Source organism: Gadus chalcogrammus, chromosome 16, assembly GCF_026213295.1.
Source record: "Gadus chalcogrammus isolate NIFS_2021 chromosome 16, NIFS_Gcha_1.0, whole genome shotgun sequence".
In the NCBI taxonomy this organism is placed as follows: Eukaryota; Metazoa; Chordata; class Actinopteri; order Gadiformes; family Gadidae; genus Gadus; species Gadus chalcogrammus.
The window spans coordinates 18,913,728-18,941,686 of NC_079427.1; the positions used below are offsets into that span (position 1 = coordinate 18,913,728).

A 27,959-nucleotide genomic window follows, 5' to 3' on the forward strand; every position below is an offset into this window, starting at 1 on the left:
TACAATTTAATTATTTTTCAATTGCAGTATAATGGTACACGAATGAGTGTTTCAATGAATGTCATATGCCATGGTGAAACCAACATAAAATCCAGTATTACTCATGCTTGAGTAAACGTATACTTTTTTAACTATTGAATATCAAATTTCACTTCATTGCGCAATTATATATCCCATGAGAAGTTGCACCTTGGTTTTGGTTTAAGAATTAGTTTTGTACCTTCTGTTTTTTGTAGCTATGTCTGTTTTGATTGGAATGAAGACAATAAAAAAAAAAGTGTCAATACCACGTGTAAATCCCAATAAATTGTATGTGAGAAATATAAAATGTCCGAACCAGACACTAAAAAAGACCGAGCCATTATCTACAATACATAAATCACATACATATATACCGGCCGCGGAGGGTTTAATTTGGTCGTTGCTTTAATAATAAAATGACATCAAAACAAAGAATGGCGTAGTCTCCAAAACAGACCGAATAACAAAACGGCCACAATCACATTACGTCATATCCATAACTCGACCTTGGCGAATTCGCGGGGCTCGCGAAGAATAAACCTATATACTGGTGACGAACAGGAGCTGTTTGTGGCCAAACGTAAAGTATATTTCGGTTGATACGTTTTAAAAACAATGAAACCGTGCTCCGATATACGGGCTTGTGTGGGTCTTTGTTGTAGGACAGAGGAGAAACCCGTCTTCCCCACCCCCTATTTCCTCCGCTGTGACGGAAGTAACGCGTCTCGCTGAGGCCTCATCCTCCCAATGGCGACTGAAAACAGGCTGAATAGAAAGCGGGAGCAACTGTGGAGGGGGTCGGAGCTCTGTAGCCGAAATTAAATAAATATTTCATACTCGTTGTTGTAACAAAGTTAGTCTAAATTCTTTCACCTATAAAATCCCGACGGATTCAATGGCCAAAAATCGGAATATTTCGCTCCTTGAGTCGGGTAAGACACGCTGGTAACCTAATTGATCTCTCAATCTGCAAGAATATCATCGGGTTAATTGATATCCAACTGTTCTCACGATGTTCCTTCATTCGTTCCCAGAGCTGTATTTTCTGATTTCTCGTTTTCTAACAACGGGTCCTTGTCGAAGAACGGCCGAGGTGAGCTGGCATGTTTGACTTGCGACCACGTAGTCTTGTACTTGAAATCACTTTACTCGCCTGTGTTATTAATAGATCCATCTCTTCCTAAACTCGTATTCATCTATTACAGATTCTAGCCAGCGAAATTCAAGAATACCAGGTGTGTATGCGGTACGCCTGTCTACTGCCACCGCTGCATAGATCGGCAAGCGATCTCTGGTCGCACCGTCTGGAGCATGAAACTTGTACCGCTGGCGACTTTTAATGTCCCTCTGAACGTCTCACTCGTTTGACATCACACGTTTTACTAACTTAATTTGTCGCAGCCCTTTTTTTCCTCCTCCTCGTTAAAGCGTCGGTTAACACTATGTTCTTGTTTCACAGCTTTTACCCAGGAGATTAGACTGGCAAGGAAATGAGCACCCCAGAACATACGAAGATTTGGTAATGTGTTTAATTGTATTTCAAAGTTGAAAATCGTTGTTGTGTTATTGTCTTGTGACAGGGAATCGAGCCCATGCTCCAGCTTGTTTACTGTCTTTGTTCGTTCTTTTTTGGCCGTTTGTTGATCTACGGTCTGCAAACGAGCTTTGTGTTACAGCACAGACTCATCGAGTGTAAATTATTTGTTGAACATTGAATGCAGTTACTATTCCAGGCGAGGGGGGATTTTTGGATAGAGCTTTTATAAAATTTAGCTTCGGTGTTGTACTGCAGATAGGGTGGATAGCTTTGCTTTGCACTACGTCAAGATGGCTCCGCCAACCAATGGAAAGCCTTCATACGCTGTCTCTGCGTTGTATTGCATGTGACCTGTGTTGTGATTGGTCCATACAAGGGCTGTGTTTTGCATGATGGCCCTGCCCTCCAGGAATACTGTATTCTGGTCAATGGGTTCAAACGCAGACGAAGCTATCATAACTATCATATCGCAGTTGTACTGTTGCAATTTCTTTACTGTACTGTAGCAAAAATATTCACACATTTCTATAATACAACCATTACCTGAGCCAGATCAGCCCTGTCACAGCCTTTCATTTTTCCTTTTGTTTCTCTCAAAAAGGTTGCAGCCCACAGACATATTGCACCAGATCATTTGCTTCAGATATGCAAGCAGCTAGGACCCCTCCTTGACAAAGACGTACCGTCATGTGTCCCTGGTGTGCATTCTCTTCTGGGGTCCGGAAAGCAGTCAATGCTTCGAAAAGCAAAAGGTACAGCCTCTTAAAGCTGTCATAAGAGATTTATTTACCTTTGCATGCCGTGTACAGTTGTGTTATCAATCACTATTAATGCTAGGAACAATTAAGTCATCCCTTAAAGTTGGTATGCAATTATGCATACTGTCCTCTCCTAAACATAAACCCATGGTTAATACGGGTTATTGAAATCAATCCAATGGTGTTTTGATCACTTGCTAGTTCACTAGCTAGTGGCATTGGTTAACATCTGATAAATGTAATGTAAATGAAAGGTCCTGCAATATTCAACCCTTCTCTCTCTCTCAAACACTCTCCCTCTCCCTTTCTATCTCTCTCAGACTGCGACAGTGTCTGGCTGAAAGCCTCGTCATATGCAGCCCTTCACAGGGGCAGACCACCGGAGAGGCCTTTGAACTCCAAGAAACCCCCACACCTAGGTAGGGTCTGCCTTCCCTCTAAACCTATGATTGGGGTAGGAGTCAGGACTACTGCCCCTCACTCTGAATCAGGCCTGTCGGTCTTCCTCACCACATGTTAGTCAAAGAATAACAACCTGGCAGGAATGAATCTTGCCAGTGGGGCGTTGCATTTTAGGACTATTTTTATAATTTAAAAATAACATTGATCATTAATAGGATTTCTGCCGTTCAGTTTTTCTTATGCCTGCTTTACAAAATAAAAATGCAAATAACGTTTGGTAACGGCTTAAAACGGGGTTTGTCAAATATAAATCATGTAGGTGGTTAAACAAGTATTAAAAAAAAATAAGTCCCACATCTGAATGTGGTTTGTCGCTTTTTTAGTCTTGATTTACAATGTGCCTCGGAATCGTTCCCTCCCTACTAATATTTTTTGTGATTGCATGATTTGCATCCGATCATTGAAAATACCTATTCATTCCATTGCATTTAATTGCCCTCTGCTAAAAGGGGGTTCTTTGTACAAAGAAAAAACAAGATTTTTGTCCATCTGCTATCTCTTCTGGTTTGTTTCTCCCAACTGCTGGGTTTTTTCTTTTTCATTGGACTAGTTAAATTAGTTGGTTACTTATGCACTCACTTTGCACACACTATTAACTACACACCGCGTGCCACTATGGTACTCCTAATCTCATGCATCTTTATTCATTTATGGAGATCCTCATGGTGTTGGTGGTTTCTCTTGTTCACACAGTGGAGGTGTGCAGGGGAAGAGAACTAACAGGATGTCAGAGATTCAGCTCCATCAACCCTGTCAGCAACTATCAGCACATGAGGCTGCACAGGCGCATTCTGGGACATCTATCTGCAGTGTACTGTATTGCATTCGACCGTGCCGGCCTCAGGATCTTCACTGTGAGTCTAAACAACTATGTTTTTGAAATTTGCCAATTTTATGAATGGACTGGTTTAAATGAAGCTGGTTCTCAATGTATATATTGTAGACAAGACGCAGTTCTCCTTGGTCATTGTTAACGTGAACATTGTAATGTCTTCAAAGGTCTCACCAGTATATGTAACATGAACTCCATCTGGCCTGTCTTTGTGTCTATGCATCAGGGCTCAGACGACTGCCTGGTCAAAATCTGGTCGTCCTTCGACGGGAGTCTCCACTCCACGCTGCGCGGACACTCTGCAGAGATCACAGACCTGGCGGTCAGCTACGAGAACACACTGATCGCAGCGGGCAGCTGTGACAAGACCATCCGCGTATGGTGCCTTCGTACCTGTGCCCCTGTGGCCGTGCTCCAGGGGCACAGTGGATCAATTACCTCCCTACAGGTGAACAGTCCACCCTGCCGGTGCACGGTTAGGATGATTTTAGGGTATTCATCATCTCCTTGGTCACTTGGGAGGCTTCTCTTGCCCAGGGAGATGTCAAGAATTCTCTGTGAATCTGTCAATACTTTTCTTCAGGATCAAACAAACGCATGGCAGATCTTAGGCACAAACTTAATCACTTGCGTATGCGTTTTAAAACTATAAATTCCATCCTGCTTTATGGAGTTTACTGCCTTGATCCGTAGCCAGGTTATGATGACTGAGGTCAGAACAATGTTTAAAATGGTTCCAAAGAACCTATAGTCCTCACTGTACCTTTTCAATAATGGGCAAAGGGTTAAGGTCTTCTTTTCTTTTTCCAGTTCTCACCATATGCCAAGGGCTCAAAACGTTACATGCTTTCTACTGGAACTGATGCTACTGTCTGTTTCTGGCAGTGGGATGTCAATAATATCAACTTTAGGTAAGTGCCTTGAGCATAGTATTCTACTAATTAGCTGGTGTGTTTTGATAACTCCAGAGTATTACACAATTAAGGGGTTTGTAATTAACATGCATCTTGGTTCCTTTCAAGTGATCGGCCGCACAAGTTTATAGAGAGACCAAGGCCGGGAGTACAGACCGTGTGCTCCTCATTCAGTCCAGGTAATTACTAAGAGGGACCAAGCCTATTGCCTTTCACGTGGCATTCATTCCATGACATTCTGCATGTTCCCTGCATGGATGTGTGGTACCAAGCAGAAATTATTGTGAGGCAGAAATCTGATTGGTCTTGATGGAAAGACTGCGAAGGAGGGGATGAGGTCGGGATTAGGGGAATGTGCAAGCCGATGAAGCAATGACGACTCTGCATCATGTTCCTCTTGAACATCTCTTGGAATCATTTGGTGGTGATGTGTGAATTGTGACATGAGGCAGTATCCTGCTGGAGTCTTATTAGTCATTGAGGCAGACTCTGAATGGCCATGGCGTTTTTAGGATTCACGGCCTGAACACATTGCACACCATCACACTGCTGCAGGCTAATAGGAACCAAGTTCTGGTGCTCCTGGGCACACAGACTGTGTCATGCTTTGTCATTCTCCACTGACGTCAGCCACACAGTCGCTGGCTGTTGTAGATGCGACGGACTGATAAGTGGGGCATGCCGAGACGACCTTCTTCATTAAACAGCTTTCACTGGCAATATTCACCATTGTTGGTAAACCTTGAGATGCTGTTGGTTGAAGTACAAGTAGAGGTCTCCTGAGGTGCTAGGAGTGGCATATCGACCGTCAACTTCCATTCAGCATGAGAAGCCACCTTCATCAGTCTTGTTCCACAGGACGGGGTTTAATTGAACACAGAGTTATACTAGATGCTAAAAATGAATGCACATTAGCAGATATAGAGAAGGCTTTAGTGAAGCTTTGTTTGATTCTGTTGTTATAATTATTGCAGTGTTTGGATGCATCGTAAATTCCTGAGAGATGTATGCCTAATGTTTTAACCATTTTATTCATTAATCTTCTCCCCATTTTTATAGGTGGTATGTTCTTGGCAACGGGCAGTACAGACGATGTCATCAGAATATACTTTTTGGGATGTGGGAATCCCGAGAAAGTGTCGGAGCTCCACGAGCACACCGTAAGCATTCTAAGCCACACGTCATCACCCCCGCTCCGACTTTTACCGACAATGTTGGATGATGACACATGTTGTTAATCCATATTTTCTACTCCTCCCTTAGGACAAAGTGGACAGCATCCAGTTCTGCCACTCGTCAGAAAGGTTTGACAAATGATTCCAAACGTCTGAAAACACTTTGCTGGCTGCAGTGACCGGCTTTAACATGCGGCGGCTGGAAGTCTGACTGTATAATTCATGTGTTCCCGGGCTGATCTCTCAGGTTTGTGAGCGGGAGTCGGGATGGAACGGCGCGGGTCTGGAGGCTCCACCACCGGCAGCAGTGGAGATGCATTCTGCTGAACATGTCAGACACTCTTCCAGGGTACGTTCATTGGTCTGTAAAGGAGGGATGACCCATGTGTCCATCCCTGAGTGTATGCTTTATCAGTATTATGTTAATCTATCTTACGCAATTTGAGAGTGACTGTCAAAGTTAATGGTGTGTACGTAAAGAGCACTTGTAGATGTAAATCACTTTTTCCACTGTCAATATTTTAGGTTTTCCCTGTTTAAAAGATATTGTGTCCTCATCGTTTAATAATTTTTACCTTTCTGAAAAATGACAATAGACATGCAATGCAATGGACAAAAAGTTTTTTTGCAATTCATAATGTGCTCGTTCTCCCTGTTCCCTCAGTGCTGATGCGACCACCGGAGAGGACATGTACTTCAAGCCCAAGGTCACCATGGTGGCTTGGGATCGCCATGACAACACGGTCATCACGGCCGTCAACAACCACATCCTCAAAGTGTGGAACTCCTACACGGGGCAGCTGCTACACATCTTAAAGGTAACGTCAAGCTAGGGCCATTATTATTTTCATGTGCTTGTATAACAGTGCGTACCGTGGCTGCAGTGACTCATTCTGTCTATGTGAGGCTCTTCTTTGGAGTATTATCTAGTTTATTTTCAATTCATTCCATTTCCAATTTACACTCTTCAAGCACTTGTGTGCTTGAAGAGTACACAAGTGCGACACATCATATACAAGTTGTGTCGTCTTATGCTTAGGCTCTCAGATGGACGAGGAAAGACCATGATGGAATCAACATAACCTCACAATGTTTGTAGCATATTTAGCACTTCTGTATACCTGCTGTAGGGCAAATGCATATTTGCTCATACCTGATCGTATGCATTCTGAAGGACTTGAGACTTATGAGTATTATGAAACTGAATGCGTTATCTTTGTCGGCTGACGACATGGTGGAGTGGCTGGATATCAAATAAAGACTATCCAGTATTCTGAGCACCGCACACTGGTTTTGCTGCAGGGCCACGAGGCGGAGGTGTTTGTCCTGGAGCCCCATCCATTTGACCCCCGGATCATCCTCTCCGCCGGCCACGACGGCAGTGTCTTCATCTGGGACCTGCAACGAGGAGTCAAGACGCAGCATTACTTCAACATGGTAAAACAGCAGCATTCAAGCTCATAGAACAACTCTGTTGTAACTCTATTGATCCCACTATAATGGTCCTTGAACTTTGAATCAAGCTAGTAACCACAGAATCTGCTGGCAAAGCGTGTGTCATGGATACAGCTGTGCAGTTCTCCTACTTTTACTCTTCTCCTGCTGGTGTGTGCGTGCTTTCGCCAATGCCGGGGGATAATGATTCTCAAAAAAAAAGTACATTTCAGGAAGCTAAAAAAGGGAAATGTCTTCTGGTGTTGACTCATGGCTTTCTTTTGTTAATTATTCCAGTTTCTATGTTGCACTCAATAGAGGAGAAAAATATAATAGTTACCTTCTTTTGTCCGTCTGTTTATGGTTTGTTTGCAAATTCTCTATCAAAGGGATCATAGGGATAAAGGTCTTGAGCTGTGTAACTTTTGTAATGCGTTTGCCCCCCGTTGACCTGTACTCCTGTACACCTTGTGTCTGTTGTTCACCCACCCGTCCAGATTGAGGGCCAGGGTCATGGAGCTGTGTTCGACTGTAAGTTCACCCCCGACGGCCAGCGCTTCGCCTGCACAGACTCCCACGGCCACCTGCTCATCTTCGGCTTTGGTAGTTCCAAGCCCTACGAGAAGGCAAGACGCGTGGAGTCATATGTACACCCGTTGCACATCTCTGTTGCTGCGCCAAATGCTCCATTTTTCTTTCTTTATACTGATCATTTACAAAAAAACATTGCTTGAAAACCTTTCGGATGAGGCAAAATATCTAGAAAAACATTACATTTCACACGTATTTGGTACATCAGCCTTGCTCATGAATTCCCTTTAAAACGTCATAGGTAACATTGTGTTTGCTTAGATAGGTCTGTACCTGCAGTGCTTCATTAGCCCATTTCCGTAATGTGGAACTAAACCGGAATCGCAGCTACACTGAAATGTTTTTGCAACAAAAGCATGTTAGATAAACATTGCTTCCGTATTAACATCACTACCGTAATTACCGCCACCCACAGCTTCCAGAGCAGGTGTTCTTCCACACGGACTACCGGCCGCTGATCAGAGACGCCAACGGCTTTGTGCTGGACGAGCAGACCCAGCAGGCGCCCCACCTGATGCCCCCGCCCTTCTTGGTGGACGTCGATGGGAATCCGCACCCGCCCAGGTGTGTGTGTGTGTGTGTGTGTGTGTGTGTGTGTGTGTGTGTGTGTGTGTGTGTGTGCAAAGAATGCAATCATTTCTATAGTCAATTAGTAGTATTCTGGATCAGACTTATCTGGGCTAGCATGGTCTAGTAACTAGAACATGCTAGCCCAATTGGGTCTGATCGAGAGTATTATTTCGGCCTTACTTTCATCTACATTCAACTTAAATCATATGCACCACAGCTAACATATTAACCCTGAGTGAAAGCTATCGTTGTCCATGGAGTAACATCTGTCCTTCTCCATCAACTCAACACCCAGGTTCCAGCGGCTTGTCCCAGGGAGAGAGAACATCTCGGCCGAGCATCTGGTGCCCCAGTTGGGCTACGTCGCCACCAGTAAGAACCAACTAAAGCATGTTGTGACTCTAATATCTCTAGCCGCCGATTCTATTTTCAGTACGAGATTATCACTCCTGGATGGAAAGAAAAGTTTGCTATAAAATCCTCCAAATCCCATAGTTTGACCACCATCTTCCCAAGCGGCGTCAATGAAGGGCAGCGTCTACTCTGTACTGTTATTATGATCTGGGATTGAACAGCTACCCGTCCCACAGGTGACGGCGAGGTGGTGGAGCAGGTCATCAGCCAGCAGACCTCGGATCACGAGGAGACAGCGGCGCGACGCAGCGCCCTCGATGAGGCCATCCGCCAGCTGCAGCAGCAGCAGGACCAGGCCGGGGGCACGGGGGGTACGGGTGGCGCTGGTGGTGGAGCCCAGGTGGTGGGACCGGCGGCGGCAGTGAGGCAGGCCGCAGTATCTGATGACCAGGCTCTGATGCCTGCCCCGGCTGCCCCGAACACGCCACGCAGAGGTACAGTGTAACTATAGCAGGGCTCCCTAACCCCCCCCGAAACAATGTCATGAAAACATGCTCCTTTCTAGCGCCAGCTAGACCGTAACGTTGTAAAATAGGGCTGGCGCGAGTGACGCAGACATTTACTTGACACTTGATTATTTGAATGATGCTTCATGAAGCAAAACAACAATATCACAAGCTGTTTGGAAGGAGTCTGTGTTTAACGAATCCCCTTTTGGTCCGAGTCGAACTCGCTTATGTCAGAGCTTCGATGTAAAGCAGGTCACATGCCAGACAAGCCACTGAGCGTTGGGAAGCGTTGCTTTGTGTAAAGGACACAAGTCAGGAGATCTGATATTAGGTATTGTTCTGTGTTTTAATATAATGGGTGGCAATGGATTGCACTGCCATGCGTGCCAAGGTTTTAAGCAGCGCTCGAAGAGCACTCAGACCAGCTGTATTACGGCTCCACTGGGAGTGGTCTCATTGGAAACGACAACAGATTAAGTTCCAGTTTAGACACATGGGTTTTGACTCTATGATATTACTACAAATCAAAAAACTAAAAAGGGTGTTTGTATATTGGGCAGTTTCAATGAAAAAGCACTGCATCATTAGCAATATTCAAGAGCACGCAAAAAGGCACACACTGTTCTGGATGATTGCCAGAAAAGGGGGAAAAAAACGACATTGTAACTGGAGTCCATTAACTTATTACTATCCTGTTATTGTTACGCCTCGTGCCCACTGCACCGTCAGTCAACGGACGTGGGAAGGCGTGGCTGACGGATGGGGGAGTAGTCTTTGCAGATGCATCCGTCAGCCAATCAAATCGGTTCGCTGGGTTCTTCCCGCTTCTTCCTGCTTGTTGCGAGGCAAGCTGAGCCGCTTTCCCGCTTTCCAGTATCGTCAGAGCCCGAGTCGCGTCACAGTGCTTAAATTTGCATACGCGATCTGATTGGATGACGGAACCGTCGCTGCCGAAAAAGTTGAACATTTTTCAACTTTCTGACGGTGGCGAACGCTCCAACTGAACGGACGGATCCACAATGCATTGCGCGTCCGTCCCCATGCAAAGTCAATGGGCAACGGACAACTGACGGAGGCAGTGGGCACGGGGCGTTAGTTGGTCGATCTGGATTTATTTTGCCTTCTAAAGGCCTACAAGAGTGACTCTTGCAGGCCCTGTACTATACAGATCCCTGTATAGTACAGGGTTCTGTATAGTACAGGGTGTACTATATGGTAGTACAGTGTGTACTTTATGGTAGTACAGGGTGTAATATACAGAACTCGGAATAGTACATGGTGTACTATAAGTACAACCTTCCCTATACAGAACCCTGTATAGTATTCCCCTGTATATTCTTTCCATCTCCACCATGTCAATTTCCTAATAGTAATACTGTCGCAACACATACATTTGTAATTGACAGTCTTTTATTTATTTTAGGAAAATGTGTCAACATTAGTTAAAAGTACAATAGCCTTGAGTAACTGGCTGGAGGACTCCACAACAGCTCACCAGGTTGGTACATTGACCACACTTGGATCACGATTTGAAATGTTCCAAATCAAACTAATACTATCTACTGGAGCAGAAGGAGCTACAAGTGAGGAGGTTGCGGGCTTCAGTAATCATTAGAGTCATCACATAACGACCAGGAAACACATATTTCTGAAGTAACTGTTGGGGCTTTTTAGGATTTAGTGCGAACATCCAATTAAGATATTTTACGAATTTCGCATACAATTTGCTATATTTGAAGGTATAAATAGTACCGATGCTTCAGTGTGGATATCAATCAACTTCCTAAGGGTGTGTGTGGTTTGTGTGGTGGGTGTGTGTGTGTTGTGTGTGTGTGTGTGTTATTTGACTGGTTTTCTCCAGAACTGTCCATCTAAGTGTTGTTTTTACTTTTCCTCCTCCCTGACAGCGTCGGTGAAACGACGTGCCGATGTGCAGATTCGCCCGCCACCGTTGGGCCTGCGTCGCAGCGGGCAGGTGGGAGGGCGTCCGCCAGATGCACCAGAACGCCCCGCGCAAGCCAGATGGCCACGGGAGAGGGGACCTGCAGGCCCATGGAGGCACCGCGTGGTGGTGCCTGAGCTCCAGCCCAGGGGCTACAGGTAAGGCCCCCCCTGCCTGGAGCACCCATGGTTCATTGGGTTGTCTTGTGTCATTTCCTTTTCCAAATCCCATTCTTTTTTTGCGTACATTTCCCAGAAGGAGAAAGCTACAAAAGTACTGATAGTGCATCTCAAAATCCGTACAATGATGGAACAGAACATTACCATAAACATTCAGTATGTCTTGCCTGTTATTTTTTGGTGTGAAGTTGTACGCGTCATAGACGCCTAGGCTTTGTATAAATATGTATAGATCGTTTTTGTAGGCATAATCCTATTTATTTGTTTATTTATTTATTTGTCACGTTTTTTTTGGTAATTCTTTGACATTAATGCGTAAACCATTTCCAGGGAACAGGACGACTTCAGGACAGCCAAAGGAGAAGAAGAGATTGGCTTGTACAACGCCAGGAAGAGAAGGGTGGCCTACGGCAGCTTTCGGGTGAGCTTATGACTAGGCAATGCAAAGAAATGCACCTTTTGAATGCAATTATCCATTTACCTTCCAATGATCCATACCGCTCCCTACTTGCCTTCAATGGTTGGTCTTCACTGTTTCTGATCAACCATTTCTTCTTCCCTTGCCCAGGACGACTCTGAGGAAGAGCTGCCCTCTGTGAAGCGAGCGCAGGCCCGCAAGAAGCAGAGGCACCAGGCAATCTTCGGCTCTGACAGTCCCGACCGAGTGGAGGCCTTCCTGGACCTGTCCTGCGAGGAAGGAGAGGAGACCGCCAGCTCAGAGGTAGACCCCAGTTTTTCGAATATATTTAGTGAAAAATTAAGGGCCAAAGCATACTTTTTTTTTATTTTCTTCTTTGCAAGTTATTGCCAAGATGTACTTTTTAAATATTAGTGGATCATAAAGCCTATTGGATCTTAAATATGCGCTTTGATCATCTCTCCAGGAAAATGAATTTGATGGCAGTTGCACTGGATACATCAAATGACGAGGAGGAATGGCACAGCGAGAGCCCAAGGTATGAAATATCCTCCCATTTCCACAAAACTGGAATTACTGCTCAGCCGTATATATATGTTGGTTTGTATTCCAGAAATCCAACATGTAGCTCTATATACAGAGATTGAGACACCAGATGAATATGAGAATGACTAATCTCTTCAAGGCCCAGTTCCCTGAATCTTACCCCAAGGTCATTTATACCAGAGGTGTATGATTAAAGATGTGAAATAAACACAGAAGTTGTTTCGTCAACTATGTACATTAACCGGGAATATACAGCATTTTCCAATAATATCGCCAGTGAAAATAAAAACAGATGGGTTACTCAACCTTTATAGCCTAGTGAGGACAAGCTTATAGAATAGAAAGCTTTATTGTCATTATACAAAGTACAACGAAATGCAATGAGCAGTTCCTTAAAGGTGCACACACAAAAATTTAGTTTAACTTAAATACACAGTAAAGACCACGAACAAACGGCAAATACGATAAGACAGATACATCAGTGCAGATCTGAGTTCAGTATGGTGACAGCTTGGGAAAGAAGCTGTTCCTGAGTCTATTTGTTCTGGCATATATGGACCTGAAGCGCCTGCCAGAGGGCAACAGGTTGAAGAGATGGTAGCCGGGGTGGGTGGTGTCCTTCAGGATGCCTCTGGCCCTGCTGAGACAGCGGGAGCCGTAGAATGGTGCTTAAGGAAGGCAGAGGGCAGCCAATGATTTGCGCAACATTTGCCACCCTCTGCAGTTACCCTTATGCTCTGTCCTTTCACCAAAATCTCCTGTATTTAGAGGATTTAATTGTACTGGAGCTTCACTTTATAATCCAAGTGTAAACTAGTACTAGTATTTGCAGGTTGAGGTTGAGGGGGTTTGTGATAAGTGGGTGTGCAGTCTTTATCCTTCATATCTTTATGAAGTAAGAGGACTGTGTTGAGAACCACAAATAGGCTGTTTCCTTCTCAATGTCCTACAACTTGTACAGTGACTATGACAAAGATAATGGATTGGATACACTGACATATTTGCTGGCAAGAGTCATAGAGAATGGACCTAGGTGTGAATAGCTATTGTTGATTTTTCAATAAACTGAATTTGTATGTTATGTGTATAGTCCCGTTCAGCTCCATGTTTGGAAATTGTTTTGTTGCCGTTTTTATAATCGTTGTACTGTAATGTACTTAATATTTTGGAATTTCTAAAACAATTTTCTTCCAGTTTTTCATTGCCATTGTCTACCATGACAACATTCTTAAACCATACATTTCAATCATGGATTTTAACTTGCATAGTTGTACATGCTTTACACATAATAAAGCATGCACCACTTACATTATGTCTTTATTGCACTTAATTGTTAACCTTCAACTTTAATTTGGATTTTCAAAGATATCTGCCATTACTTAATTGACTTACAATCCCTTGCCTGGCCGTAGTAAATTATGTTGAGCATGGCTTCTCTCTGTTGCAATCCAAAATCCATCTCTACCGCGTGATTGATTAGGGCTTTTAAAGCTTGCGCTTCCTGAGAGACTCAAGAGTTTCATAATTTCCTGATTTCACTAACTCTCAGAGTCCATGTTTCCATGTCCTGCTTCTTGGAACAGACGCCATGTCTCTTACCTAATAAACACTATAAATCAAGTTAAAGTAAGTCTATATGGTAAGGAACAATTTTCTGCTTATGTCATTGTCTTGTGTAGCAATTGCATTGAAACCTCCATTTCTCCGTCGGCACAGCCACACGTCCAGCGACTACTCTGACTGGACGGCAGACGCCGGGATCAACCTGCAGCCCTCGACTCCCTTGTCGTCACGGAAACGGGCACGCCGGCCGCTGAGCAGCTCGGAGGAGGAGGAGGACGCAGCAGCGGCGGAGGACGAGGAGGAGAAACGGCAGAGCGATGAGGAGTCATCTGGAGTGAAGAAGAGCAAACAGAAGGCCAGGAAGCCCAAAAGCAAGGCGCCAAGGGTAGGATCGCTCACTTCTTCCGTTGGTGGCATGCAGTCTAGTTTTGTTTTTTCCCCCATATTATTAAGTCAATATCACGGTTGCCGGTGTAAGTGATTGGGTGGCCAATGGTGGTTTTGGAAAAAAAAAACCCATGGGGCTTTTCAAGAGGCTAACCTGTAACAGTTGACATGTTGTGCAGCGCCCTAAACCCAGGCCATCGATTAACCGAGAGGTGTCCAACGAGTTCAGACCCTCCCTGTGGATCACTGACGTCATTCCCCGGAAGTCTCCCTTTGTCCCCCAAATGGGAGACGAGGTTAGTAGTCATGTGTAACTCTGGAACTATGTTAAGATAACTTAAGGGATGCACCGTTTGGGTTGCATTTGTACATCATTTTGTTACTGTTTCTGAGCCGGTCTCTGGATGTCCCCCTTTATCTCTCTCTCTTCAGGTGATCTACTTCCGACAGGGCCACGAGGCTTATGTGGAAGCGGTGAGCCGCAACGCATTGTACCCTATTAACCTGGAGAAGCAGCCCTGGAAGAAGATGGTGCTCCGGGTAAGACCCAAGCCCCAAGGATGGCCATGACGGTGTCCCAAGTTATACAAGCGGACCATGGGACATCATTTTGCAACGCATTCATTGATAGCATAGGATGGACAGTGTATTTTTTAAATATTGGGCAATATGTATTTTTTTATGATGGCAGGTAACGCATACCACGTACATGTTGTCTGGTTCATGATGCATGGTGTATAAATGTGTGGACTTTTACTTCTAGGACCAAGAGTTTGTGAAGATCACAGGGATCAAATATGAAGTGTGTCCTCCGACGCTCTGCTGTTTAAAGCTCACTCTGATTGACCACGGCACAGGAAAAATCACAGACAAGTCCTTCTCTGTCAAGTAAGTCCAAGCTCTTCTGGGTTTTGTTCTTACCTTGATGGCATCATCAAATTAAATACAGACGATAATCTGGCATGCGGCAGATTATCATCTGTATTTAATTTGACAATAATAGCCCGCTATAACAAAAGGGAACATTCTGCAGATTTGATGCAGCCATAACAACCATACAAACACATGTTTGTGGTCCTCTAGGTATCATGACATGCCGGATGTGATCGATTTCCTTGTGCTGAGGCAGAACTATGACGAAGCCCGGAGAACCAACTGGAAACCAGGTGAGTCTATATTCAATCTCCCCAGCAGGGGGAGTTAACTGTACATCTACGTAGATGCATGCATATGACCATCATCAGCGTAACGAGCCATGTCTAGTCAGACACACGGAACACACTTCGCGTGTGTTCTGTGTGTCTTGCTTTGCCTTCTCTCCTCACCCGTGCGTTGTCCCGCCCCCGCCCAGGTGACCGCTTCCGCTCTGTGATTGATGACGCCTGGTGGTTCGGGTCCATCGTGTGTCAGGAGCCTTATCAGGCCCCCTACCCAGACAGCCACTTCCAGTGCTTTAAAGTCAAGTAAGGCAAAGAGACCTGAGACCTGATATTGATTTTATTGTTTTTAATATTTGGAAAAATGACATCCCAAAAAAATGTTATGTCCAGTGTACCAAACACTGTGGAAAAAGAAAGTGTCGTCAAAAATGAGTCTGGAACAGGTCTTGCTTCTCTGGCCATCTTGTAGTTGTTCCCCAAAAGGACGCACCACTAATGGGTCTCTTTTTCCTCCAGATGGGACAATGGAGAGACGGAGAAGCTGAGCCCTTGGGATATCGAGCGGATCTCTGACATTGGTAAAATCTTTCAACTGCACCACACCATCGTCCCCTTATCCACTTATCTGCTGGCAAATCAAAAGAGTAGAGCTTTTAACACTCCATAGCACTATAATCAGTCATTTAATATTCATATATTTTTTTCACACCATGCTTGTTCTTTGTTGAGTGAAACATCCTCCGCACAAACGTGTAGAATTCAGAACATCATTAAACCGATTACAGCAATCGCCCAGGGCTTGTCGTTTTCACTGTGGCCTCAAGTCTGGGCTGAGTAGGACCCTAGGTTTGAGGCCGCTGTATGCAGTGGGACCAGCGGGGTGGCACCCGGAAGGTCTCACTAGTGCCCATAGACCTGCATGTTCCTGGGATCTCAGGGTTTAAAGATGTCAGCCCCCATATTGCGAGCTTCTGTTGCACCACTGAGCAAATCTAACGAACGGTCCCCCATTTTTGTCCCGTGTGCTGTCTGCTGAGTTAACTCTATGCTTGCTCCAGGTGATGCTAAGCTATCCTTTCTTTTGGTTTCCATCGTATAGACCAGCGGCCAGAGACGGACGGCGGGGGCATCCCCGTGACGGCAGAGGAGATGAGCGAGCTCATGTACAAGCCCCTCGATGGGGAGTGGGGCGACCGCTGCAGGGATGAAGAGTGCGAGCGCATCATCGCCGCCATTGACCAGCTCATCACTGTCGGTGTGTTAACTACACACTAACACATACAGACACACGCACACACAGAGGATGCCTTTCTGTAGCAAACATGGCTTTTTTTCTATGTGTACAACAGAGATCGCCGCTCCCTTCTCGGGCCCGGTGGACATCGTTCAGTACCCCACCTACTGCACTGTGATCGCCTACCCCACCGACCTGGGCACCATCCGGCTGCGGCTCATCAACAGGTTCTACAGGTCCGTCCCACAAATGTTTCCCCTTTTTAAGAAGCCTGTGTTTAATTAGATCCACTCCATTCTTCAGACAAAATATTCCAACCCGTTGTCAACTGCAGACATCATATCTGGTCTAATTATGTTTTGTTCCTTGGCGACACCTATGGCGATGAGCAGTCATTTTTCTGATACATAAACAGTCAGTTCTAAACATTCATTCTTAATACTGCAAATGCAGTCAGTGGGCCATAGGCTCAATCCCCATGTTTCCATAAAGATCTTCCAGATCGCCACCATGAAGCTAGGAAGGTATACCAGCTTACAATACATCACGTGGTTCTCCTAGCGGACTTAAATAAACGTATTCTTTCCAGTCTCGCAGTTCAACCATATTTTATTTTGTTTAGTATAACAATATACTGTATATTCAAAATAAATAAAAGATCAAATCCGATCAAAATAAATGAACAATTGTAGGGGTGTCACACGAGACGAGACGAGACACGATATTGGGTTCACGAGAACGAGACGAGACGAGATTTTAAGAAAACTACAATGACAAATTATATGACTGGACCAACAGACTTTTATTTAACCAAGTCGTGCATGCATTTTGAAATGTTTTATTATAACTCTTAACATGCAAGAAATTGAAACTAAAACTAAAATTTATAAAAGTTCAATTAAATTAAATAATTCTCTTTTTTTCAATTGCAAACAATATTATGTGCAAAACCAAATCAAAGTACCCAAAATGTCCTTTATTGATTAAAGGTATTCGTTTTCGCCGTTATTCAGCCTCTTCTTCTCCTCCGGAAAAACACGACCGCATTGCATTGGGGTATACGGGAGTAACATGTAAGCTACATCGTATGTACACTCAAATTTTGGGTATTTTAAGTGCACTATATAGTGCATGAAATTAACCACTGAGAATTCGAAAACCACTACAAAATGGCGAGCCCCCTAAATAGTACACTATATCCGTGATAGGGAACGATTTCGAACACGGCTTATGGCTGCTTTCGATGCTTCCCCTGCTTCCCCTCCTTTTCCTTCTCCTTCTTTAGGTTCTGGCAGGCTAGATGTAGCAAAGGCGCATTACTGCCCCCACAGGCGACAAATAGAGGTTTGGATAAATCACAAATCTCGCAAGATTTTTAACGCGACGGGTAATATCGTCGAGTTTAATCTCGCGAGATCTCGTGGCACGAGATCTCGTCACACCCCTAAACAATTGCATCAAGAACATGGAAACAATGTACAGAACCATGAGCCATAAGATGCTCATGTGCTAACTAAACATGTCCACTCTCCTATGAAGTGCTAAACTGCAATATTGTTGCGCAATACCGATCTCAATTTTCTCAATATGCAGTAGGCCTATAACATTACAATATTTCATGGATCCAAGCAATCAGTCTATAGCCTACATGACAACACACAAACAAAAAGGCTTCGATATGCTATAGAAGCCTCTTCGTAATGCAACACTTTGGCCAATGCAGCCTCCTATGTCAGTAGGCCTACTGACTTGGGAGGCTGCATTGGCTCAAGTTCTTTGGATGCACGTTGTTTTATAACAAGGAGAGGCAAAGTTGTGCATTACAATGCAAACACAACAATAATTTGCACCAATATGGCGCACTTAGTAGAGCAATCAACAACTGAATAAATGCCAGGTATAGCCTATCGGAGACTGGCACGCAATCAGTTCACTTGCAAATGAAAGCCTGCAGTATGACCGATCGTATGACATTATTTAACCTTCCATCTACAGCAAATACGATCAGACAGATGCATCATTGAACACATACACAAAGCACATTCGTCCAACCATGGCGGTTGCTGACAACATTTTACACAACAAGCCAAACATCACCACGGCAGGTGCGCTCTCTCTCTCGCGCTCTCCCTCTCGCTCTCGCACGCACATAAACAATCCCCTCCAACTCCAAGGCTAGGCTGCTTCACTAAGACCACAACCAACCACAAGGCCTTCATAACCATGCAGTATGCCGAAGCCGGAAAGGACATGCACGCGCACAGTCGCACACACTCATCTTATGCACAACAATCAGTTTTATCATCACAATTCAGTCACTGCAAAGATTTAAAAGATAGCCTCATATCTTAAGTAAGAATAGACCCAAAGTGTGTGAGTGATACACTCTGGTTTAGCATTCGCTTGCTAGCGGTTTTTAGTATGACTTGTAAACATTGCGTCTTTCTTCTGCTCTGAACATGGCTGAATTGCATACGCACGTAGGACTGGCGGGCTCCGCTTGGCAGAAAATAACATATTTGTGAATAAATGTTTTGAATTCTGAATACTGGACATGGTGAGCTTAAAAACATTAGTGACAATTTTTTTTGGACAAAATTTGAGACAGCCTTCAAATTTTGCTTTTGAGGCCTTCAGGGGGTCTCATGGGAAAACCTGGGGGGGGTCGAGCCCCCCCGGACTCCCCCATATTTCGCACTCTAAACTCCAACTCCACAGACGGCTCTCGGCGTTGATTTGGGATGCACGGTACATCGCACACAACGCCCGCACCTTCAACGAGCCGCGAAGCAAGATCGCCCATTCCGCTAAACTCATCACCAATGTCCTCCAAAAGTTTGTCAAGTGAGTGAGGGTCACATGCTGCTTTTGGCTCTGGTCTGGTTCCATAGAGGTTTGCAGGAACATTCAGTGGTAGCACTTTGCCTAATTGATCAATGTACTCTCATGACTCCTGCAATTTCCAGGTTGTTTCTTCTTCATGGTTGAATGCACTTATTGTTAGTCGCTTTTTATGAGTTTTGTCAAAATAAATGCAATGTAAACATGAAATCCCATGAACTGATTTAGTGTAAATGGATTCATTATATTCAGAGTTGATTATAGATTGTTTTCTGCACTTGATAATACATTTTTCTCATCCTGATCCCCTCAGTGACCAAAGTTGCACAGATATCATGGAGATTTACAATGCAGTGGAGGAAATGGATGATGACGATGAGGTAAACCTTGAATAAACCTTGATGGCCCTTTGTAGACGAGCCATTTTTGGGGAACAAATGTTTCAAATTCCATAATATAAACTGAAAAGATGCTCCATATTGGAGAATGCAAATGGGTTGCTGGCTTGCAAAACCGACTCGTTTGGGTTTCCAGAAAACACTGAAGGATCAGTCTTTCAAATTCCTGGCAGCTGTGAATTCAATGATGTATTGGGTTACGAACCCTAACTATAAAGCTTTTCTCTCTCCAGGATGATGAAGCAGAGGCACCAGGCACTTCGACCGGTCATAGGTTGCGTCAGGTAAAGGGAACATTTTCTAGATGAATGATAAACCCTGATCCAGGTTTGAACATTTAAACTGGAGTGTTGTTACTATAAATATACCTTGGAGAAATCACAATCAAATATTAAGATATTTTAAAGGGAACTTGTTTCAACTGATTTGGATTAAAAACATTAACACAGACTGAAATATTAAATCAAGGTTTAAATTGGTTGTCCTGAAATGTAGTCAGCGTTGAGTGGCTCTGGCTCTGACACTCCCCCACTCCTCTCTTACCCAGCGCTCGGAGGAGGTGCTGCCGGACCGAGATGCCTGGAAGGGACAGTGCAAGAGTCTGATCAACTACATCTTCGACTGTGAGGACTCTGAGCCCTTCAGACAGCCCGTCAACCCCAACAACTATCCAGTAAGTATTCTCAACAAATAAATAAATGAAGCTATCACAACCAAGTCATCGAACAAAAACATAAACCTACGGCTGAATTGAAGTTGGTTGAGAAAAACGTATAATAATTAACTAGATATAAAGTCACTACTATAAAATGGTGGCTAAATATGAAGCCGTGCCTGACTAACATCCCAATGTCTTCCCGTTCAGGACTACCTGGATATCATCCATGCCCCCATGGACTTCGGCACAGTAAAGAGGGTCCTTGAGGACGACCGCTACGACAACCCCATCGAGCTCTGCAAGGACACGCGGCTCATCTTTGCCAACGCCAGAGCCTACACGCCGAACAAGCGATCCAAGGTATGGAGGGACGCTTCGTCTTAGGGCCGGGCGATGGAACTTAATTTCATGATAATCACTGGTAACTAGGGATGTCCCGATACCACTTTTTGACTTCTGATACCGATACCGCAGCTTATTTGCAGCCGATACCGATATCAGTACAATACTTTGTTTTTTATTCTTGAACAAATAATAATAAAATATATGGAAGCACTTTGCTTGTGATTGTCAATAAGCCAAAACACATTGAAACATCTCACTAAAGGAAAGTTGAATGGCTTAAATCAAATGAAAAGATTTGAACTGAGTTCCAATGTAAACATGCACACATTAAAAAAAATAATTAAATGGTTGGAAACAGTTAAACAAATAGTGAAATAAGATTGAAACGGCCGATATATAATAATCATATTTCCAATCGATTAATCATTTTAATAGATTGGAAGTCTGCAACGTTTGAAATGGTTCGCTTTTGCAATCGCCAAGCTTGTGCTTGGCGGTCACAACAGCTGTGATCCGCTCTTGCCCAAGCTAGAGCGTCTGACGTGACCGCATGATCGCGCTCGGCAACAGCCGAGTTGAGTCGTGCAATAGCCAGGCGATTTCTTCTTTACGGATGAATTACTGCTGACATGTCTGTTCAACTGGTAGCTCTCATGCGTTAGCTCTCATGCGCATGCGCCTAATTGGCAACTATTGTTGTTATCACGTGGAAAGCTGCGCGGATTGGATCCTATTTATGTCTCCAATTTCCGATCCAGTTTAATGGGCCAATATCGGACTGATACCGTTGATCGGATCGGGACATCCCTACTGGTAACTTTACACACTAGAACTTGTACATTGCAACGTCGCCTTGCAACGATTGCTTCCATTTGGAAATCAAAATAGCATTGGAAGTTTAGTGAATATGTTGGTAGTTGTGTTTTTTTGGTCATTGTTTAGTAATAAGTCGTGAAGTGATTTGTCATTATTGGTATAAGTATACCATATGATATCAAATATATATCATATCAAACTAGTTTTCCCTTCTCTGGCGTTTTCAATCTTCCTACTTGGAGTCTTCATTAGTATACACTATAAAACGGGGTTCCAAGATAATTCCATATCCTCTTTCCATGACAATACTATTCAAAGAAAATAAGAAAACTATTTAATCATCACCCAGCCCTACTCCATCATTTCTGGGAACGTCGGAACCACTCTAGGAATACCATCTTTCCGGTATTTTCTATATTAACGATGCGATTCTTGGTTGGTACACGCGTGATGGTGGACTGATCTCTTCCGCCTCCAGATCTACAGCATGACCCTGCGTCTGTCGGCCTTCTTCGAGGAGCGCATCAGGAGGATCCTTTCGGAGTACAAGACGGCGGTGAAGAGCAGCGAGAGGCTGCGCCGCAGCCAGCGCTTCAGGAAGAAGATGCAGCAGGGAGAGCCATCGGGCGTCGGCGCCTCAAGCAGGTCTGTAGCAGCGGACCACTTCGATTCACAATTCAGGCCGTGCAATAGGCCAGGCCCTGCTGTCCTAGCGCACGGCCTTCTATAGATAAGGCTGGCGTTGATGAAGCTGAGCCTCAACATCACTGTTCTTTAATCAGACACGCCAAGTAACGGACCATTTCCTTGTCCGTTATTAATGGCAGAAAAGCCAACGTTGACGACGCAAAGGCATAAATACGGCATAGCAGGCTCTGAAGTCTATTGATTTACATATGCTGCTTTTGTTCGAGTCCATGTGCCGCAATTAAAAGTCCTCTAATCTCTTTGCAGTCAGAAGAGGGCTGCCGTGAAAACTCAGGAAAAAGTGGAGTCGATGTCTGTGACCAAACCTACCTCAACCAAAGTGTCGGCTCCGGAGAGAGCAAGGAGGCGGAGCCGCAACTCGTCCTCGGACTCCAAAGCAGCGTCTTCGTCACCAGGTGGGAACCAAGCCCGCGTCACATAACAGACCATGCGACGAACATACGTGGACCTGTGTACATCCTAGACCTGTGGTGTAGCAACGACACAGGAGAGACTTTTCTTCAATATTTTTTCTTTGAATGTGCTACTATAATAACAATAATAATGTATATAATAATATGGAATCGTTTTATTTTGTACTTGCATCTTCATGTAATATGTTTCTGCCTCAGCCTCTGAAAGTGAGTCAGAGGAGGAGAAGCGACCTGGGTCGGCCAGACGCCAGAGAGAGACCAGGGGGAAGGCGCGCGACAGAAGGATACCCACCAGGAAAAGAGGTACAAATGATAGTCAATTCAATATACTAGGCCGTAGGGCTGCTCGATTATGAAAAAAAAAATCATAATCACGATTTTTTTGGTCAATATTGAAATCACGATTATTCAAACGATTATTTTTTGAGTTTGAAAAGATTATGTATTTATTCAGCATGTCTCTCTCAAAACACTTTGTAACTGAGAACTAACCCTACAAAAAATGGTCCAAAAGAAAATGTTAAAATCTAAAATTATGTACAGATATGTACTGCTGTTCTGCACTCTCTATAAAGCATAAAAAAAAAATCAAAATTCGGTTAATCGCCCAGCCCTACTAGGCCGCCTATAGGAGGTGAACTGCTTCACTTTGCTCAATATCATAGTGTCTTGCTGATTGTCCCTAAACAACCACATTGATAAACGTATACGGTTTCATTCATGGTCAGTTGCAGATAGCGAGAGTGAGGAAGAGGAGGAGGAGGAAGCCGCCTTCTCCAGTGAACCCGAGGAGAGTGAAGATGGCGACAGGGTGGCTTCGTCCAACTCCTCCCGTCGCCGCTATCCCAGCAGGTCGAAGACCAGCAAGAGTACACGTTTGACCAGGACCAGCACTGCCCCCGACCGAAGAAGACCAGGTAAATAAAGACTATTACTCAGATCCTTCATGTGCAGGCCGCAGTATTATACATAGATCAAAATGACGGAAATATTAAAGCTAGGATAGGCAATTATGAGAAACCATCCAGAGTAAGCTATATTTTGAAAGGATCAAACTGAAAAATTCCCAGCCTTACCTTCAGACCTGCCTAGAAAGCCCCTCCTCTATTGCTGAGCTCACTAGCTTAGCAATAGGAGCAAGCTTGCTAGCTTGGCAATACGTAGCGTTGTGGTAGACTATGGTCATGCACAATGAATACGCAGGTAGACGGAGGGATAAGCCATCCAATCATCATTCCTCTGATTGGGCGGGTTTTATTACAATCCTGCAAGATGCATACTATATTGTGTTTTTGGACTGCTGTTTGGATGTACATTTAATTTAAAAACATTACAAACCCCGCTTAAAAAGTCAAGGAAAAGCCTGGGTTCCATTTCCTCTCTTGATCAACTTTAACTGTACGTCTCTTTTCTCCCAGCAGCCAGGACTCCTATGAACGGCCACGCTGCCAGGTCATCTCGCCGGGAAAAGTCCCGTCGGCATGACGACGACAGCCAAGCGTCGTCCCAGGATGAGGATGAAGAGGAGGAGAAGGAGGAGCTGGGGGATCATGCAGGCCACCGTTTTCTGAAGAGAAAGACGGCCCGTGCTGCCATCAACAAGATGAAGCTCCTGGACGCCTCAGACGAGGACTACGAAGAGGAGGAGAAGGAGGCGAAGAAGCTAAAGAGGAGCAGTGGTAGCCGCCTGCGACAGACCCCCCGGATCAGCAAGCGCACCGCCGTCATCCAGAGCGACTCGGACTCTGAGGACGTATCCTCTGCACAGGGTAGGAGGTTGTTTTAACAGGCCTGCGCCAACACCGAAGTCGCTCTCCAGAAGTGTTTTCATACTGCTTTGTCACTATGATAGAGGTTCCCCTTTTATGAGGTTGCAAAATGGGCTCAGCACACTGGTGGGCCACAAATGAGGGAGCAAAGATGCTGTGAGTTGTCTGAATGCTGACTGTTGTTTTTGTTTGTCAGCTTCTCAAACCAAAGAGGAGTCGACGGCCGACTCCAAGGACGAGGAGAGCGACGCCAGCGCGTCCCCAAAACCCCAGCAGAACGGGGACGACAGTCCCAGTAAACACAAGGCAAAGAAGCAAGCATCCAGGACAGAAGGAAGAGGTAAGAATGAACCGTCTCCATGATCCTGACCCATGATCACTTTTAGACCTCATCATTTTGAGTTCCTTTTTTCCTGATGAAAACCTCTTTCTGTTGCAATTTCCAGAAGACTCATCCCAAGTAAACGGTCACAGTGCAAAACCTCAGAAGGCCGACAGTGATTCTGACCAGCATGATGAGGGTTCCAGTGAGGAGGAGGAGGAGTCCAAAGCAGTGGCGGCCTTGTCTCGGACGCATTCCAAGGTCAATGCAGCAGCATCAGCCAGGAGAAGTAAGGTCACTCCGGTTGCAAGCGAGGAGGACGAGGTAGCGGATACTAAGAGCAGGCCGGTGCGACGCAGGCCCGCTGTGGACTCTGACTCTGACGACGAGGACTACGTTCCCGAGAAGAACCCGTTTCAGCAAAACGGGAGACGAGCGGCACGGGAGGACCAAGGGGACACATCCGGCGGGAAGGTCAAAGCGCCCCTAAAGCGGGACGACGCCGAGTCCGAGGATCTCAGCGACGCTCCCAAAGGACGGAGGGAGCACCGGAGGGAACCGGAATCAGAGGAGGAGGAGGAGGAGGACGCCGGGAGCAATTACTCGGATGAAGGCCGTAAAAAGACGCAGAGGCACAAAAGTAAATCCAAACGATCGCGTGGCACCTCCCATTCAGAGAGCTCCGAGCAGGAATACAAACCCAGGAAAAGGCAGAGGAGGAATCGCTCTGCTGGTTCCTCGGACAAAACTTCTGACGAGGAGCTGGAAAAGCGGCCACGCACCCGAGCCCTGCCCAAAAAGAAAAACATCAGTGAGGAGTCTGCAGAAGACTCTGCAGAAGACTTTGCCTCCAAGGATCGTGTGAAACAAAGAAACGGTAGGATCAGCGCCACCTCCGCTGAAGACACACCCGTGCGCAAGTCCTCAAGGATCTCCCCCGATGAAATTACACGGAAGGCACGTTCTAAGAGGAGGCGCACCTCGGACACCTCGGACTCGGAAGACGGAGACAAAGATCAGTCGGCCAAGACGAATAGGAACTCCAAGGAGATCAGTGCAAAGTCAGGCTCCTCAAAGTCCTCAAAGCCACCTCAAAGGGAGTCTCGTGGGAAACCCAAACCGGAACCCATTAGCAGTCAGGAAGAGGCCTCCTCTCAATCGGCTTCGGACGACGAGAAGGACGCAGCCGCCAGCCGCTCGCGGCGAGGGAAAAAGGATGTGCTGCGGCCGAAATGCAAGCGGGAGGACGGCTACAGAAGCAACAGCTCCGCCTTGGAGAGCGAGGAGCAGTCCTCCTCCTCAGAACACTCGGTGAGTTCAGGGTCCCACGGCAGCAGCAGCCCCAAGAGGAAGGGCCACAGACGACCGGCCGGAGGCAGCAAGAGGATGCCGCGCCGGCCGTTGAGGGAGCCAAGCCGAAGGGCCGCCGCCAGGAGGGAGGCGGAGAGCGATGAGTCGTCCAGCAATCCACTGCGACGGACTAACGTCACCACGCGGAACCGCGGCAGGCAGATGGTCACCTACAACGACAGCGAGTGACGATTGGGCTCTGGGCGCAAGAGGAAAAAGGACACTAACTGGAGATCTTGAAGACACTTGATGGACGCGAAACGGTAGTAGCACTGGAGTCCTCTAGAAATTACTGTGAATTTGTTTTCATTCAGGGATATTTATAATTTCTATGAAAAAGAAAAAAACGAAAAACAAAACTTGTTTATAAATGCAAAAAGCAATTGAACCATTTGAACTGCTGCTGGTTTTCACAAGGACCCAGAGCAAGTCCTCCTCCTCCCATGATGCTTTTTGTGATTTAGCCAGCAGGGGTAACCATTCTGAGGAATATTGTCCGCTTGGGTGCTATCTAATATACCTCTGTTTAATCAAGCATATTGCTGGCTTGCACTAAGATACACTGTAATGAGGTATTTCATACACTAGTTTTGCATTAGAAACTCAGGGGTCAACTTAGTTTACTGTAGTCTCAGACTTGCAGTTTTTTTTTTTTTGTAAAGTGACTGGCAAGAGGAAGGACAAGAAGCGGGTGTTAAGAAGGGAGATGTCCAAGCACATTCACTGGGACAACAATGACTCACAACCTTGACTACAGCACTCCTTTGTATACCCACAAAACATGTTTGCTTGATGTTATTGTGTTCATTCATATGAGCCAAAATGTACAATAATTGAGTTCTAGTTTTCCCTAAATTTGAGTACATTTTGTCATGTTCCAGTCAATAAATGTATATATGAGATTGAGAATGAACGTCAAATGATTGTTATAATCATTAAGTAGCAAGGTGTTTATTTACAAATTGAGCATTAATTTTTGTATGACAGTTGAGTGCATTGGCTTGCCATATGTCACAAATTGGTACTGTTTTGCAAGTACAAGATCCTTAAATGTATAAAGCAAAACACTGAGATTTCTCATATTGGGAAGACTTTTATTGTTGTCCTGACTCCTGTGTTAACTACTTTCAGTATTAAGTTCTTTTTTAGAGTTGATTTGAAAATTTTTGCCAGTCACCTGGGATAGTTTAATTTTAGGGGAGGTTTCGAAATGGAGCTGCATTATGAACTTTTGTTAATTTTTTTCCTACTACACGTTTAATAAACAGTTTTAACATGAATTCCTATAACGCGTTAGGTTGTGAAGCGCAATCAGTTATTTCTCTGATAAATAAAATCATTTCACAGCTTATTCTGGGTTTCTGTTTTACATTTGATTCAGTTCCTATTTCAAACCAATCATAAAGCATAAGTTTAGCAGGTTGGGTCACACACCGGACAGGTAGCTTTAAGGTAATTTTCTTAGTTATACACACCCAGAGGCCTCTCCATTTACTGAATTACTAGAATAATAATTGACCACTGAATCTCAGTTCCATCGATGGATGTATACGGTTGCACCGTGGATTTGCCATCATCACATCCATTAGGACAATCGAGGGATGTAACGTTTACTGCGTAAGCACTTAATATAATAACTTACAATACATCTCTGTAAACAATGATTACATTTATGCATGACCGAGATTGAATGTTTAGAATTGTCGCAATATAAGTGTCGGTTGTATTTATAATTTGTTGCGTCTTTTTGTGT

At 44.8% G+C, this 27,959-nt stretch overlaps 1 protein-coding gene across 1 annotated transcript; it reads left to right on the top strand.

Annotated features, from left to right (window-relative positions):
* The first annotated feature begins 570 nt into the window (after nucleotides 1-570).
* LOC130405819 (bromodomain and WD repeat-containing protein 3-like) lies at nucleotides 571-27,912 on the top strand. The gene is given in 47 exon segments (XM_056611064.1): nucleotides 571-953; nucleotides 1,056-1,114; nucleotides 1,227-1,256; nucleotides 1,481-1,540; nucleotides 2,160-2,310; nucleotides 2,637-2,735; nucleotides 3,472-3,632; nucleotides 3,837-4,058; nucleotides 4,421-4,521; nucleotides 4,633-4,703; nucleotides 5,584-5,684; nucleotides 5,788-5,828; nucleotides 5,947-6,048; nucleotides 6,364-6,517; nucleotides 7,002-7,136; nucleotides 7,631-7,759; nucleotides 8,140-8,288; nucleotides 8,590-8,666; nucleotides 8,885-9,142; nucleotides 11,065-11,135; nucleotides 11,137-11,208; nucleotides 11,211-11,257; nucleotides 11,609-11,699; nucleotides 11,847-11,999; nucleotides 12,163-12,183; nucleotides 12,185-12,234; nucleotides 13,959-14,190; nucleotides 14,372-14,488; nucleotides 14,625-14,732; nucleotides 14,956-15,080; nucleotides 15,276-15,358; nucleotides 15,544-15,655; nucleotides 15,869-15,930; nucleotides 16,452-16,607; nucleotides 16,702-16,822; nucleotides 19,305-19,430; nucleotides 19,741-19,807; nucleotides 20,059-20,109; nucleotides 20,373-20,498; nucleotides 20,691-20,843; nucleotides 22,123-22,289; nucleotides 22,599-22,747; nucleotides 22,964-23,068; nucleotides 23,494-23,682; nucleotides 24,184-24,534; nucleotides 24,731-24,874; nucleotides 24,981-27,912. Coding segments are annotated over 47 exon segments (6,801 nt in total). The 5' UTR covers nucleotides 571-916; the 3' UTR covers nucleotides 26,396-27,912.
* The last annotated feature ends 47 nt before the right edge of the window (nucleotides 27,913-27,959 follow it).